The sequence below is a fragment of the Homarus americanus genome, unplaced genomic scaffold (genome assembly GCF_018991925.1).
Source record: "Homarus americanus isolate GMGI-L3 unplaced genomic scaffold, GMGI_Hamer_2.0 scaffold42643, whole genome shotgun sequence".
Taxonomy (NCBI): Eukaryota; Metazoa; Arthropoda; class Malacostraca; order Decapoda; family Nephropidae; genus Homarus; species Homarus americanus.
Genome location: NW_024747582.1, coordinates 1,197,240 through 1,213,079, shown reverse-complemented (window position 1 = coordinate 1,213,079; position 15,840 = coordinate 1,197,240). Strand labels below are relative to the sequence as shown.

The following is a 15,840-nucleotide window of genomic DNA, read 5'->3' as shown; positions in this document are numbered from 1 at the left end:
CACGAGGCGGATATTGGCGGGTAGCCCAGAGGAGCCCACTGGTGGAGGAGGAGAAGAAGAACGCCCTACTCACGCGCCGCCCTGTCCTCGAGAGCATTAACTAGACTTTAACCTAACAACCTTGACCTCTCACTGCTAGCATTAACATTAACCTAACAACCTTGACCTCTCACTGCTAGCATTAACATTAACCTAACAACCTTGACCTCTCACTGCTAGCATTAACATTAACCTAACAACCTTGACCTCTCACTGCTAGCATTAACATTAACCTAACAACCTTGACCTCTCACTGCTAGCATTAACATTAACCTAACAACCTTGACCTCTCACTGCTAGCATTAACCACATTTCCTGTCAGTGTTGCCAATGAAGAATAATAAGAGGGAGATGACTGGCAACAATGCAATGGGCCACCTTGAAGGGGACAGTTCAATGTGTCTGACACACACACACACACACACACACACACACACACACATTCTGCCAGGTAAGTGATTCAATGACGATAAAGGATTGTAGGTTAGGTTAGATTAGTGTTAAAGTCAACAGGTAGGGTGTTGAGGGTGTGGGAGGGAAATAGGGAGCAGAAGGAGGTGTAGGATGGGAGGGGCGGGGGGTGTAGGAAGGTAAGGTGGCAGCATGAGACACGGGAGGCGAGCGGGAAGGCCACAAGAGAAAGCTTGGGCGGGAGGAGGAGGGCGGAGGCAGCACGGTCACAGACAACAGGTGGCGAGCACCGGCTGACAACCCCCACGAGAGAGAGAGAGAGAGAGAGAGAGAGAGAGAGAGAGAGAGAGAGAGGACTCACTGTCAACAACACAGGCGTCAACACAGGCGTCAGACATAAGTTAATACCATCTCTTTAAACGACAACACCAACACAAAAACATTGCTTGGTCTACAACCCAAGTGACGATTGATTATTGTTTACATGAAGAAAATTTAAGAAACACACAGGTTACATTAGGTTTGGTTAGATTAGGTTTGGTTAGATTAGGTTTGGTTAGATTAGATTTGGTTAGAATAGGTTAGGTTTGGTTAGTGTGAGACAGGATAGCAGGTCGTCCCACACTAATGACCTCACAAACTACATCACATCATTACAGAATATAATGCAGTGTGAGGCAGGGTAGCGGGGTGTAGCAGGATAGCGGGGGTGAGGCAGGGTAAAGGGGTGAGGCAGGGTGAAGGGGTGAGGCAGGGTAGCGGGGTGAGGCAAGGTAGCGGGGTGAGGTGCAGGGTATGGGTAAAGCAGGATATGGGGTGAGGTAGGGTAGCGGTGTGAGGCAGGGTAAGGGGGTGAGGCAAGGTGTGGGGTGAGGTAGGGTAGCGGGGTGGGGCAGGATAGCGGGGTGAGTAGGGTAGCGGTGTGGAGGCAGGGTAGCGGGGTGAGGCAAGGTAGCGGGTGAGGCAGGGTAGTGGGGGTGTAGCAGGATAGTGGGGTGAGGCAGGGTAGCGGTGGAGGCAGGGTAGCGGTGTGAGGCAGGGAGAAGGGGTTGGGGCAGGGTAGCGGGGTGAGGTAGGGTAGCGGGGTGTGGGCAGGATAAAGTGGGGGTGAGTAGGTAGTGGTGTGGAGGCAGGAAGGTGTGAGGCAGGGTGAAGTGGGTGAGGCAGGGTAGTGGGGTGTAGCAGGATAGTGGGGTGGAGGTAGGAAGCGGTGGAGGCAGGTTATGTAAGAGGCAAGGTAGCGGGGTGAGGCAGGGTAGCGGGGTGTAGCAGGATAGCGGGGTGAGGCAGGGTAGCGGTGTGAGGCAGGGTAGCTAGACAAGGTCAGTGTGAGGCAGGGTAGCGGGGTGTAGCAGGATAGCGGGGTGAGGCAGGGTAGCGGTGTGAGGCAGGGTAGCTAGACAAGGTCAGTGTGCAGCGCGTACTGGGCGGTCACCTCCCACAGTCTGGCTGAGTTCACTTCACCACCAACACCGTCCACCTCCCTCAACACTTCATCAACACCGTCCACCTCCCTCAACACTTCACCAACACCGTCCACCTCCCTCAACACTTCACCAACACCGTCCACCTCCCTCAACACTTCACCAACACCGTCTACCTTCCTCAACACTTCACCAACACCGTCCACCTCCCTCAACACTTCACCAACACCGTCTACCTTCCTCCCTCACAGACATTACGTCATACTTTTCTCTCAATCACCACACCTGTACGAGGGTTAAAGGTCACCTCAGGTCACACAGGAGAGGCAGGTGTTGACGTGTACGGCGAGAGATACACGTTAAGGTCGGAGGGAGCAGCCAGCCTGGTCACGATGAAGCAAGGTGACCACACACACACACACTATGGTTGTTTACAGTCACCAAATGGGAATTACTACACCTGTACCATCATAATTAAGGTTAATGAAACACCTTTATGATTAATTCAGGTAAGGATGGGATTTAGTGAGACAGGTGACCTCATTAACCACCACCATACGCCACCACTGCACCAACGACCCATCACCTACACCGCTGCCTCCAACAACCTCACTCACTCTCACGCCCACAATTATTACGCGGGGATAACACAGTACATAAACAATCCCGCCCACCTACACGGAAGCCAAGACTGGTCTCTCTAAACGACCTCGCTACAGTACAACGAAGTGGTTAGGTTAGGAATAAAGTGAATTTAAGATTAAACACTCTAACCTAACCTAATCTCCAGGTGATGGTAAATTAATTAAAAACCGGGGCCTATTAACACGTGAAACAGGTGAGGGAGGAATGTTACAGCGAGTGAGAGAAGGACAGGGGAGGAGTGGTAGTCTGCCCCTCCTCCCGACCGCTCCCCGCCCCCACACATACGATCAATTGTGTGCTCGGCCTCACGTCTTGCTCCTCCCCAACACCTGCCTCACCTCACACACTTAATTATACCTCACCTCACTTCTACACCTCCCTCATTCCTCCCCTCACACACACACAGTATACAGTGTGTGGCCATAACAGTGGGTGTATATAGGTGTAGTTTGAGGTCACAGCACATTACGATAAATATTTAATACACATGAACACTCGTCATTAATATCTGTCGGTCATGGCGGCTGACTCACTTTTCATTATTCATTTAAAGTTTTGTTTTATTCATTAATGTCATTATTTATTGTAGTGGATTTTGTTTTATTTTGTTTTTGTTATTTTTTATTGGTTGATTTTTCTATATTTTTCTTATTTTATTTACGATGATTAGTGCGCTTCTCTTCCTTCCTTGTCTCTCCATATTCCTTTTCCCTTCCTACATCCTTCACCCTCACTCCTCCTCCCTTCTCCCTACATCCTTCACCCTCACTCCTCCTCCCTTCTTCCTACATCATTCACCCTCACTCCTCCTCCCTTCTTCCTCCATCATTCACCCTTCCTTCCATAAGAACATAAGACTGGAGGAAACAGTAACTATTGGTCCATACTAGACAGTACCGTTTACACCCAGCCCCTATACATCCATCCAACCTACTGGATGTTTGAAGCTGTCCGGCGTATTGAGTTAATGATGATGTTTGGTAACTTGTTCCACTCGTCCACTACTCTATTTACACACCAATGTTTACCTATCTCGCGCCTAAATCTAAATTTGTCTAATTTAAAACCATTGTTACCAGATCACTCCTGGTTGGATAGTTATGAGTACCTTTGTTATATGACCCTTGTTTAGCTCTGACTTCCAGTAGTAATAGTCACTCCTCGCGCCGTAAGGAAGGCGGTCGGTGTCGGCCTTATGGATCACCTCAACAATACAAACACACCCACCCCGGCTTACTTCACCCCATGATTAAACACCAGAACACTAACCTAAAACCTAACACTAACCTAACACTAAGCTAACACTAACCTAACCTAACACTAACCTAACACTAACCTAACACTAAGCTAACACTAACCTAACCTAACACTAATCAAACCTAACACGAACCTAACACTAACCTAACACTAATCAAACCTAACACTAACCTAACACCACTAATCAAACCTAACACTAACCTAACACTAATCAAACCCTAACACTAACCTAACACTAATCAAAACCTAACACTAACTGTGTGTGATTCTAGAAGTGCTGCTGTTACTATGGTCAAATTAAAAAATTTAGCGCTCACTCACACACACCAATTCCAAAATGTATACATAGCAACCCTGTACAGTGCGTTGTCAATGCGTTTTCATTAACAGGTGAAGAGAGAGTGTGTGTGTGTGTGTGTGTGTGTGTGTGTTGACATGCTAAGGGGATAGGTTACGGTAAGGGACAGAGAGAATGATGGAAGAAAGGAAGGGAAGGAGGAAAGAAAGAGAAGGGGGGAGGGAGGGAGAGAGGTAAGTAGGGAGAGGACAGAGAGAGAGAGAGAGAGAGAGAGAGAGAGAGAGCTAAGTTACAACACATCCCAACACTCATACAACACCACCTCCCTCCCCCTCTCTACTCTTCAACAGTAAACTGATACATATACTGTACAGTATTATATATTGTAATTAATTCAATAGTACCATCAGCAGTGTTCTTAATGACGGCAGACTGTACACTGTTGTCCTTAATGGCCTGTCTGTTGGCGCCAAAAGGGACTGGCTAATAACAGCGCCGGGAACCTCCTTGTTGAACTCAGCTAACCTGACTTAATTGACTCCTATGCTAACCTAACCTAACCCATTCTAACCCATCCTAACCTAATCTAACCCATCCTAACCTAATCTAACCCATCCTAACCTAATCTAACCCATCCTAACCTAATCTAACCCATCCTAACCTAATCTAACCCATCCTAACCCATCCTAATTTAACTCATTCCTACCCCAACCTAACACAGATTATCCTAGCTAATTTTACACGTGTTGGGGTGAAAGTTCCACAAGATATAAAATGCGGAACTTCGTAAAAAAAATTACCTCTCAACAGAACTGATCAGTGATTGTACAAGACATAGCCTCTCCTGTGGGCGTGTAGGTGGGCGTAAGGGTGTGGGTTAAATGGTCCAGACCTAACTTAGCTTACTCATTAAGTCTGGGGCCCAATAGGTCTGGGCTTTAAATCTAGTGGCGAGGTGAGGGCCTATTTGATCTGTCATCTAGACGTGTAGGGGAGGGTGCAAGGGTGTGTGGGGTATGTGCAAGGGTGTGTGGGGTATGTGCAAGGGTGTGTGGGGTGTGTGCAAGGGTGTGTGGGTGGGTGTAGGGCGTGTGGGTGGGTGGGTGTATGTGTGGGTGGGTGTGTAGAAGTTGTTGTGTGTGTGGATGGGTGGGTGGAAGGTGTATGGGGGAGGGTGTGGGTGTGGGTGAGGTGTATGGGTGGGTGGGTGTGGGTGAGGTGTATGGGTGGGTGGGTGGGTGGGTGTAGGCCCTCCAGCACAGTATGAAGGTATCGGCAGGCAGCCACACAGCCCGTCGCCATGGTAACCACTACCCCGCACACCCTTTGTTGTTGGCAAGCACAACCCAGGCGGTGAGAGGCGCACACACTATGCGCATCTCACCCCCTGTCTCACTCACACACACACAGGGTCACTCTCTCACACACAGGGTCACTCACACACACACAGGGTCACACACACTCTCCCTAAACCACAGTAAAACACACTCATGTATTTTTTTTTCAATGACAAGTTTGGATATATCGTGGTGGGTTATTTTAATACTGTTATTATAGGATCATGGTGGCTATAGTGGGAGTTATCACGCGCTCTCTCTCTCTCTCTCTCTGGCAATGCGTACAAACCTACACATCTCTCTCTAGTTATGTGTACAAACCTTCCTACCTCTCTCTCTCTCTCTCTCATAATGCGTACAAAGCGCGCAATCTATCTCTCTCTCACCACTCTTCGCTCATGGTAACATACACACATACATACATACAGTACTCACATAATGAATCATCTATCCTACGAACACACCGCCAACAATTTAAATAAACAACATAACTATATTTAGCAGTGGCACCTCACCTGGCGACGCTAATTGATAACTTACCTGAACTGCGTAGAGGGTATAGAGGAGGGTATATGGGTTAGGACACTCACCTTGGGGTCGAAGTTGAAGGTGTGTTCGACGCGGAGGGGACACTGCAGCCCACACTTACACGTGCCCTCAGTGGCCAGGTACTCAGCCACCTCAGGTACGCTACGTAGTTCACTGCCACTCGGACTGAAACACATAAAAAAAATAATTAACAAAACATTACTAACATACAGTACAAGTTATGTATCGTAAACCAACATACAGTACATCTACAGCTCAAGGCATCCTTTAAATATAAACGTTTAGCCACACGAAATCATGGACACACGCACGAAATGACGGACGTTTAGACACACACGCACGTACGTACGAAATCATTGGCGTTTAGACAGGGACAAAAGCATAGTGAGCACACAAGCCCTACAGCGGCAGGTCACTCTCCCGGGACGACTGAGATATAAAGTAACCGGAGGAAAAACTCTTATGAGGGAAGCTTGATACATGATACCCAGTAGTGCAGTACATCCCTGAGTCACCCTTAGTCGAGTCATCCAGTGAGTCGATGACGATTACTTAATATTCCTCTTGAGTCACGGTGGTCTTCCTGTACCCTTAGTGGAGTCATTGAGTCATCAAGTGAGTCGATGACGATTACTTAATATTCCTCTTGAGTCACGGTGGTCTTCCTGTACCCTTAGTGGAGTCATTGAGTCATCAAGTGAGTCAATGGCGATTACTTAATATTCCTCTTGAGTCACGGTGGTCTTCCTGTACCCTTAGTGGAGTCATTGAGTCATCAAGTGAGTCAATGACGATTACTTAATATTCCTCTTGAGTCACGGTGGTCTTCCTGTACCCTTAGTGGAGTCATTGAGTCATCCAGAGTCGATGACGATTACTTAATATTCCTCTTGAGTCACGGTGGTCTTCCTGTACCCTTAGTGGAGTCATTGAGTCATCAAGTGAGTCGATGACGATTACTTAATATCCCTCGCTTGAGTCACCCTGTGTCCAGTGAGTCACTACCGACGCGTCCCATCCCAATGAGTCACAAGGAATTTCCCAACACTGCCGACTCCTCTCTCCCCTGAGTCATTGAGTATTCCAGTGACTCACGAGGTTTCACCCAGTGTTCCAATGAGTCAGAGGACCTCAACCATCACCAGCGTGAGTCATTAAGTAGTGGACCAGGTAAATTATATACTTGGGGGAAAGGCAAGTTCACCTGAAAATTAACAACCCTATCGACACCTAACCTAACCAGATTAACCCAAATCTAACCTGACCCTAATCTAATCTAACCAAATTAACTCTCACCTAACCCACCCCCAGGTAGCGTTAGGGTGTTTAATCTTCAGGTGGTTCTTATCTGGTTTTAGAAAAGATGTGTTTCACAATAAAGAACAGTTAGATACAGTTTATATACGAGCGACTGACAGTGACTGGTACACCGCTCGCTTGACTGGACGGAGTAAAAACAATCGACTGGAGTATTTTTGCGGTCACAGTTAACCCTGAAAAAACACTTAAGACTGGCAATCGACTGTGAGATAAATGGCGCAGTTAGTGACAGGAAAGCCATTTGTCTCTCGGAGTTGTTGGGCCAGACCAAGTAATAATAATGCATGTCTAAAGTGTTGACATTTTTCTTGTTTGTGTTTAGAATTGTGTGTGTGTCTCTGTGTACGCAAGAGACGTCGATATTATGTGTGCGTTTGTATACAGGAGACGGAAGTAGTGCGTATGTGTGTACATAATATTAACGGCTCCTGGACACGTACACACATACACTATTAACGTCTCCTGTACACACACACCTAAACGTCACTCTCCTTGGTGTTGTTTTAGTTCCTGAGGGCGGTAACTCTCCCTCACTCAACACAGGTTAATCTCCCCTTATGAGGCATCATCACCAGCCTCCCTGCATGACAAAACATGTACCCGTGGGTGAGGGAAGGGGGAGGGAAGGAGGGGAGAGGGGAAGGAGGAGGGGAGGACGCGTGTACAGGTGGAAGACATGAATGATAAAGCAAGTGATAAAACTGTGAGTCACCAAGTCCATCCAGCGAGGTTATGAGTCACCAAAGACCAGCGTTTAGTGGTGACTGACCTCACCAAACACCGGGTGGCCTCTCCTCACACCACCCCGCTCTATACTGCCGGCCATCGCAACCAATGCTTTCTGGTAAGGTAAGGTAAGGTAAGGTCAGGTCAGGTCAGGTCAGGTCAGGTCAGGTCAGGTCAGGTAAGGTAAGGTAAGGCAAGGCAAGATAAGGTAAGGTAATAATCCAGGGTGTCTTATCTTCAGGTAAGGTTATCCCAAACGACGTATAAACGGTATGTAAACAGAATACATAAATGAGAACATATTAACACACACACACACGCCAGGCTGTTCATCGTTACCACAGACGGAGGAACTGTCGTCGTCCTAAATAAATATACAATTTCCTCGACAGTTTAGTCAACGATACAAATAAAAATGACGAACACAGTGTTTATTTTACCACAGCTGACTGACTGTGTGTGTTGAGCGCTTCTTGATATGTGGAGTAGGAGCTCTCCCCCCCCACCACCACACACACACGTACACATCATATCACATCATATCATATAAGCGAGGCAGTGGTGGGGGGAGGGGTCCTCGAGGCAGTGGTGGGGAGGGTCCCAGGCAGTGGTGGGGGGAGGGGCCTGAGGCAGTGGTGGGGGTCCTCGAGGCAGTGGTGGGGGAGGGGTCCTCGAGGCAGTGGTGGGGGTCGTCGAGGCAGTGGTGGGGAGGGGTCCTCGAGGCAGTGGTGGAGGGGTCCTCGAGGCAGTGGTGGGGAGGGGTCCTCAAGACAGTGGTGGGGGGGAGGCAGTGGTGGGAGGGTCCTCGAGGCAGTGGTGGGGAGGTCCCCGAGGCAGTGGTGGGGGAGGGGTCCTCAGGCAGTGGTGGGGAGGGTCCTCGAGGCAGTGGTGGGGGGGAGGGGTCCTCGAGGCAGTGGGGGTCCTCGAGGCAGTGGTGGGGGTCCTCGAGGCAGTGGTGGGGGGTCCTCGAGGCAGTGGTGGGGTCCTCCTGGGCAGTGGGGGGTCCTCGAGGCAGTGGTGGGGAGGGGTCCTCGAGGCAGTGGTGGGGGGGGTCCTGAGGCAGTGGTGGGAGGCCTCAGGCAGTGGTGGGGGGTCCTCGAGGCAGTGGTGGGGGAGGGGTCCTCGAGGCAGTGGTGGGGGAGGGGTCCTCAAGACAGTGGTGGGGGGTCTCGAGGCAGTGGTGGGGGGTCCTCGAGGCAGTGGTGGGGGAGGGGTCCTCGAGGCAGTAGGGGGGGTCCTCGAGGCAGTGGGGGCCCGAGGCAGTGGTGGGGAGGGGTCCTCGAGGCAGTGGTGGGGTCCTCGAGGCAGTGGTGGGGGGGAGGCAGTGGTGGGGAGGGTCCTGAGGCAGTGGTGGGTGGGGGGTCCTCCGAGGCAGTGGTGGGGGGTCCTCGAGGCAGTGTGGGGGAGGGTCCTCGAGGCAGTGGTGTGGGGGTCCTCAAGGCAGTGGTGGAGGGGTCCTCAAGGCAGTGGGAGGGGGGGGGGTCTCAAGGCTCAGTGTGGCTCCGTCTCCTCCCATGATAATTAACCTGTCAGACACTCCCCCTCCACCGCATCAATATAATACGAAGTTCAATGTAACCTTAACTAGATAGGCTCAGTTCAGCACACACGTACGGTAACATTCTCCTCTCGTTAATGGTGGATGTCAAATGTCGCTTGTGTTATGTTGGGTTAGCAGGAGGTAGGCAAGCAAGCAGATAACAGTAGGAGAAGATAAGCAGGCAACAGCAGGAAGTAAACAAGCAAGAGGAAGTAGGTACGTAGGTAGGCAGCTGGGGTAAGCAGGCATTAGGAGGTAGGCAGGCAACATGAGGAGGTAAGCAGGCAGCAGGAGGATGTAAACAGGCAACACCAGGAGGAGGAGGGAGCGAGGTGAACTAACGCTTGTGGCAGTAGACAAGGGTGACAGTAATGACCTTTGTGACGCTGCCTCACCTTTACCGCCTTGCCACCAAAATTTATTGGAATTCTGTACTTACCTCTCTCTCTCCCTCCCTTTCTCACTTCTCTCTCTCTCTCTCTCTCTCTCTCTCTCCTCACCAACACACTCTAGGCTCTCACGTGAAGGTGCATGGCAAAGTAACACTCACCACCAGGTCAGGTTATGTGAGGTTGGGTTGGGTTAGGTTTTATCCTCTCCTCGTGGCTGGTGAACGTGTTAAACTCTCACCTTCAAACACACACAACAGGCTTCTGAGGCTCATCCCTCCTGGCCTTATTGATTCTACTCGTCAGGTCGAAAGGTCAGGGTCAGTAGGTCAAGCCTTCCACTCTGGTCGACTCTATCTACTTGGTCAAATCGTCCTTCATTCCACCTGGTCGATTCATTCCTCGTCTTTTCTTAGATTCTTGCCTGAGTCGTCCTGGTCGATCCCTCCTATCTGGTAGAGTCATTCCCCACTCAATCTGGTCGAATCCTGTTTCATTCCTCCTGATCGACATAAGCCCCCCCCCCCTACCCCCTGGGGATAACGTATCACCCTGAAGTGTATGTATAATAATATAAATATAAATAATAATAATAATAATAATAATAATAAACGGTTCATTAATAGAGTTGCAGCCGGTGGCTGAAAATATACAGACTTACATGTGATTTAGACATAATGATATAATATGCGTCCGATACATTTACAGGGCTGTACAGTACATAACTCAGGAGCTGTATAGTATTTTAACAATAGATGGGATGGTGCTGTTATTATATGTATCAGTGCGGGCTCTTATGGGCTGAATTTTGTTGTGGCGGCGGACTGCGCGAAGTGGGCGGGGGACTGCTGGTGGCAGTAGGTGGCGATGACGAGGTCACTGAGGGATGGCATTTCCAGGATGGAGAGAGCGTTGTTGTAGCCGTAGTATTCTGCGCTGAGCATGATTCTGCAGGCCCTCTTCTGTACCTTCTATAGCTGACGTTGTTGGGTAGAGTTGAGAGAAGACGACCAGGCTGGTGACGCATACGTTAATTTAGGGAGAATAAATGCGTTTTGTGTGTGTGTGTGTGTGTGTGTGTGTGGTGAGGTAACGAATGGCACTTCAAGGTGATGATAGTGGACACACGCGTGACAACTGGAGGTGAGGTGAGGCAAGGTGAGGGAGATCACAGTAAACACACACCTCAGGTAGGGAGGTGCAGGTGTGACAATTATGGATTCCAGAGATTACAGACATTCATACATACACACACACACAGACGTTCATACACACACACACCCACAGACATTCATACACATACACACACAAAGAGATCGATGGCCCGAGCCGTGAGTAACCTTGTAACGTGTGAGTGACCTTCTACTGTGAGTGGCATTATCGTGCGAGTCACTTGCCAGGCTGAGTGACCTTGTGACAGATCAATGTGGAAGAAAAGCTCTTAGAAGTTTATCAATAGCGCACGCACGCACGCACGCACGCACGCACGCACGCACGCACGCACGCACACACACACACACGCACGCACGCACGCACGAGTCGGGTAGCTTAGTGGGGCGTAGCCATAACTACATACTAAATTTGCCCAACACCTGGTGAGGTTATGAGGCGTTTCACCATAACCTGTTGAAGTGGTGTAGTAGGCAGGTGAAGGGCGGGGCATTGTGGAGGTCGACTGACTACCCACACACACACCTGCCTGGGTCAACTTCACCACCAGCATCTAGCATCACTACTGCTGTGTGTGTGTGTGTGTGTGTTTAAACATGTGGAATAAGCTGGGGTGCCTAATCTTCACGTGATACAAAAACTCTCAAGACGTGTGTTGAAGTAAAAGTAAATTTATTAAGGTCATTACGGGGATAAATGAGGCAGTGTTTGCGGTAGGTGGCGGTGTTGATCCAGAGAAGAGCTGGTAACTAGATGGTCAACAGCTGGGTGTTCCCTGATGGCAACAATGCGTGACTAACCAAACTGATGAGCCCTGGACCCGTCTGGCCTGGTAAACACACACACACACACACACACACACACACACACACACACACACACACACACACACACACACACACACACACACCATTCTCTAACCTTGGGCATATGGAAGTGTTTATTAAGTGAAGGCAGCCAGGTGAAGTGTTAAGGGAGGTGCCAGGTGTGTGTGTGTGTGTGTGTTGTGTGCGGTAGAGCGTAGTGTACTGTACGCTGTTTCCTGCGTTAACAATAAGTAGTGTTGGTTAATGGCGTTACTGAGAATAGCAGTCTTGGGTGTAGCGACCTTGATGTATAATGCATGGGAGTAATGTGGTGTGGTGTATGTATGGTGGTGAGGGCACTATGGTGGTGGTGAGGGCACTATGGTGGTGGTGAGGGCACTATGGTGGTGGTGAGGGCACTATGGTGGTGGTGAGGGCACTATGGTGGTGGTGAGGGCACTATGGTGGTGGTGAGGGGCACTATGGTGGTGGTGAGGGCACTATGGTGGTGGTGAGGCACTATGGTGGTGGTGAGGGCACTATGGTGGTGGTGGGGGGCACTATGGTGGTGGTGAGGGCACTATGGTGGTGGTGAGGGCACTATGGTGGTGGTGGGGCACTATGGTGGTGGTGGGGGCACTATGGTGGTGGTGAGGGCACTATGGTGGTGGTGACTATGGTGGTGGTGAGGGCACTATGGTGGTGGTGGGGCACTATGGTGGTGGTGAGGGGCACTATGGTGGTGGTGAGGGCACTATGGTGGTGGTGAGGGGCACTATGGTGGTGGTGAGGGCACTATGGTGGTGGTGAGGGCACTATGGTGGTGGTGAGGGCACTATGGTGGTGGTGAGGGCACTATGGTGGTGAGGGGCACTATGGTGGTGGTGAGGGCACTATGGTGGTGGTGAGTATCACTATGGTGGTGGTGACACTATGGTGGTGAGGGCACTAATAACTATGGTGGTGGTGAGGGCACTATGGACTCATTGGTGGTGAGGCACTATGGTGAGGGCAGCTGGATGACTCGTCATAATCACTATGGTGGTGGTGAGGCCTATGGTGACACTATGGTAGGTAGGTGGTGGTGAGTAATAGGTGGTGGTGACAAGGGCACTATGTTGCAGATATTGGTGGTGACTATGAGGCACTATGGTGGTGGTGAGGGCACTATGGTGGTGGTGGGGGCACTATGGATGCCACATAGATCTGGTGGTGGTGAGGGCACTATGGTGGTGGTGGGGCACTCAACACTAGCACTATGGTGGTGAGGTAGCTACTGTTGTATTAGGATATTTAATATTAAGGTAATAAAATGGTGGCGAAGGTGTGGCTATAGGGGGAGGCTGGAGGCCATTATAAAAAGGTAGTAGTAGTATGTGTGTGTGTGTGTGTGTGTTTACTAACGGTACTCCAACACCCTGGGTTCTACCTGCGCCTCACCTCGCCACTCTGTAATCTCACCAATTATGACCTCGTCCCCCTGGTGGCTGTATATTAAACCGCTGACTGGTCTTATGGCCCCAGTCCTGATACACCTCAATGTTTCTGAGTCCCTAACCCAACCTAACCTAACCTAACCTAACCTAACCTAACCTAACCTAACCTAACCTAGCACTCCTAACTTTACAGTCTTGAGAGAGAGAGAGAGAGAGAGAGAGAGAGAGAGAGAGCGTTTTTGTGTCATGGCAGGAACGGATAAAACATTAGCCAGTATTGACCAGAGGGCGAGACGAGGGACTGACCCACTTAATGTAGACACCACAAGTAATGCCCAGACAGCCACTACCTTAATGGCCCTCAGCACTGTAGAAAGTAATGCTGAAACCCGTGTAGTGAGGTACGGTTGGGGGGGGGGGGGTTGGAGGAGAGGGAGGGGGTTGGAGGAGAGGGAGGGAGTTGGAGTTAAGTTATGATTTTCACCGGTGTGTTTGGCTCCTCATACTGCCTCTCCCTAGGTCATTCCCGGCTCTCATCTCCTCCACATCCACAAGCCGCCTCACCCATCGTCTCCACAACAGCTCACAAATACCCCTAAAGTACCCAACCAGCTGCCGTCTAACTCTGGGATTTTAATATGTAACTACCGTATTCTTTAACTCTGTTGTCTATATGCCTCTAAAGGTTAAAACACCTGATACCATTTTGATAGTCTGTTAGTTAGTTAATCATGGAGGTCCGTTAAGGTGTGGAGGTGATAAGCTTCCACACAGGTAAGTTATTTCCCACTATGATGCAATACTGAGAGGGAGGTTGACAACAGGTGACCACAGAACGAGAGGCAGGAGGCCAGGTAGTGCTCAACAGGAGGCCAGGTAGTATGTAACAGGAGGCCAAGTGGTGAGAGAGGTCAGGAAGTGAGAGGAGTGACCTGGTGACATAAAGGCCTACCAGGTCGGCTAAAAACTGACTCACAATCAGTCAGGTTTAACACAAGCTTTTGACCACACTGTATAAAGGAAGGTTTATCCCGGAGTAAGCTACCATCCACTCCCACACTGACTTACTCCCACACTAGCTCACTCCCTCAAGACTAATTCCCTCACGGCTCAATCCTTTTCTGGCTCTTTCTCTCACACCCTCACACCTCACTCAGCTACCCTTCCTCTCTCTCACAGTAAGAGGTAGGTAGTGTGTGGTGGCAGACAATGATGATGCAGGTGAGGCAGGAGTTGTGTTGCCCTATATGGAGAGGTGACAAGTGGTCCAGTCTCGTATACCACTACACAGGCTTTCACCCGCCCGCCCGCCCCTAGTCTTTATGGTATGGTCGGTTACACCTCAAAAGGGCCCCCAGCCCTTATAGACCCTGACTTAACTTATCCCAAACTAACCTAACCCTAACCCTAATTAATCGAACTTAAACTAAACTAAATCAAACTGGCGTTACTTAACCCAAGCTAACCTAAGGTAATCTAAAGTGATTTAACCTAATCTAACCCAAACTGATCAAACCTAACCTAACTCAAACTGACCTAACTAACCCAGCTTGCAAGCAAGCGGACCAGGGTTCGATCCCCGGGCAGGGTGAAACTATGGGCACGTTTCTTCACGCCATTTGCCTTTGTCTACCCAGCAGTAATTGGGGACTTGGATGTTAATCGATTTGTGGATCGTGTTCCGGGGAAATGGTTAGCCAGTGCAGTTGGCGAGTTGTCCGGTCTTCTCGGACTGTTCCTAGACACTGGGTCATGCAGCTCGTTAACTTGGGGTGTGGTTGATGTGTTGGCGACAGCTTCTACACCTTAATTTACACGAGGGGCAACTATTATAAACACTGGGTCGTACTGGTCAGACGGGTGCCAAGTGTAAATACAAGACACTTAAGACTAAACCCTCGGGCCACCACACTCTACTGACTCTCACTTCCAACAGTAAAGTAAGTCAGGTACTGTCCATTCTAGGGGGCACACCGGCGCCCCCTCTCACTTAACCTAACCAAAAGGCCCGCCGTCCATATATGGCTGTAAGTCAACTTTCCTTTTGCAGGAGGATTGGACCCCAGCCTCAACACCCCAACCTAACCTAACCCCAAGCCTTACGATGAGGACCCAGTAGTGATCCTCTCAGGCCTGGTGCTAATTACGACTGGTCAGGTGAAGTTAGGAAAGGTGGATGACTGTTAGGGGGGCGGGGGGGCAGATACCCGCCTGATACCCTATCATGTGTGCCCCTTCACTGCCTGTGGTATAACCCCGTCTTACTGTTAATGAACAAGTCCTCATCTACGACAGCCATTACTGGTGGGTCGGTGTGCCAAGCCCTTCCTCACACCCGCCATTATTATTCCCGCCACGTACAACTGCCTTCACTGCTGGCTGACCCGTCACCACACTACCTGCTGTCGCTTCCATCACAAGGGCTTCCTGGTGTGGGCGTGTGGGTGGGTGTGTGATGGGCGTGTGTGAGGTGATGAAGGTGGATGGATGGGC

At 50.0% G+C, this 15,840-nt stretch overlaps 1 protein-coding gene across 9 annotated transcripts in view; it reads right to left on the bottom strand.

The window, feature by feature from the left end:
- Positions 1–15,840, bottom strand: part of LOC121879703 (nuclear receptor coactivator 6-like) — a 135,287-nt gene that overhangs the window by 52,896 nt on the left and 66,551 nt on the right. For all 9 annotated transcript variants that reach the window (XR_006091400.1, XR_006091401.1, XR_006091402.1 and 6 more), the window contains one exon: positions 6,002–6,125. Coding sequence is in view for 6 of the 9 variants with exons in the window: in XM_042386444.1 (XP_042242378.1) it covers positions 6,002–6,125 (124 nt within the window). In the remaining 3 variants the exon portion in view is untranslated. The remainder of the gene's footprint in view (positions 1–6,001; positions 6,126–15,840) is intronic.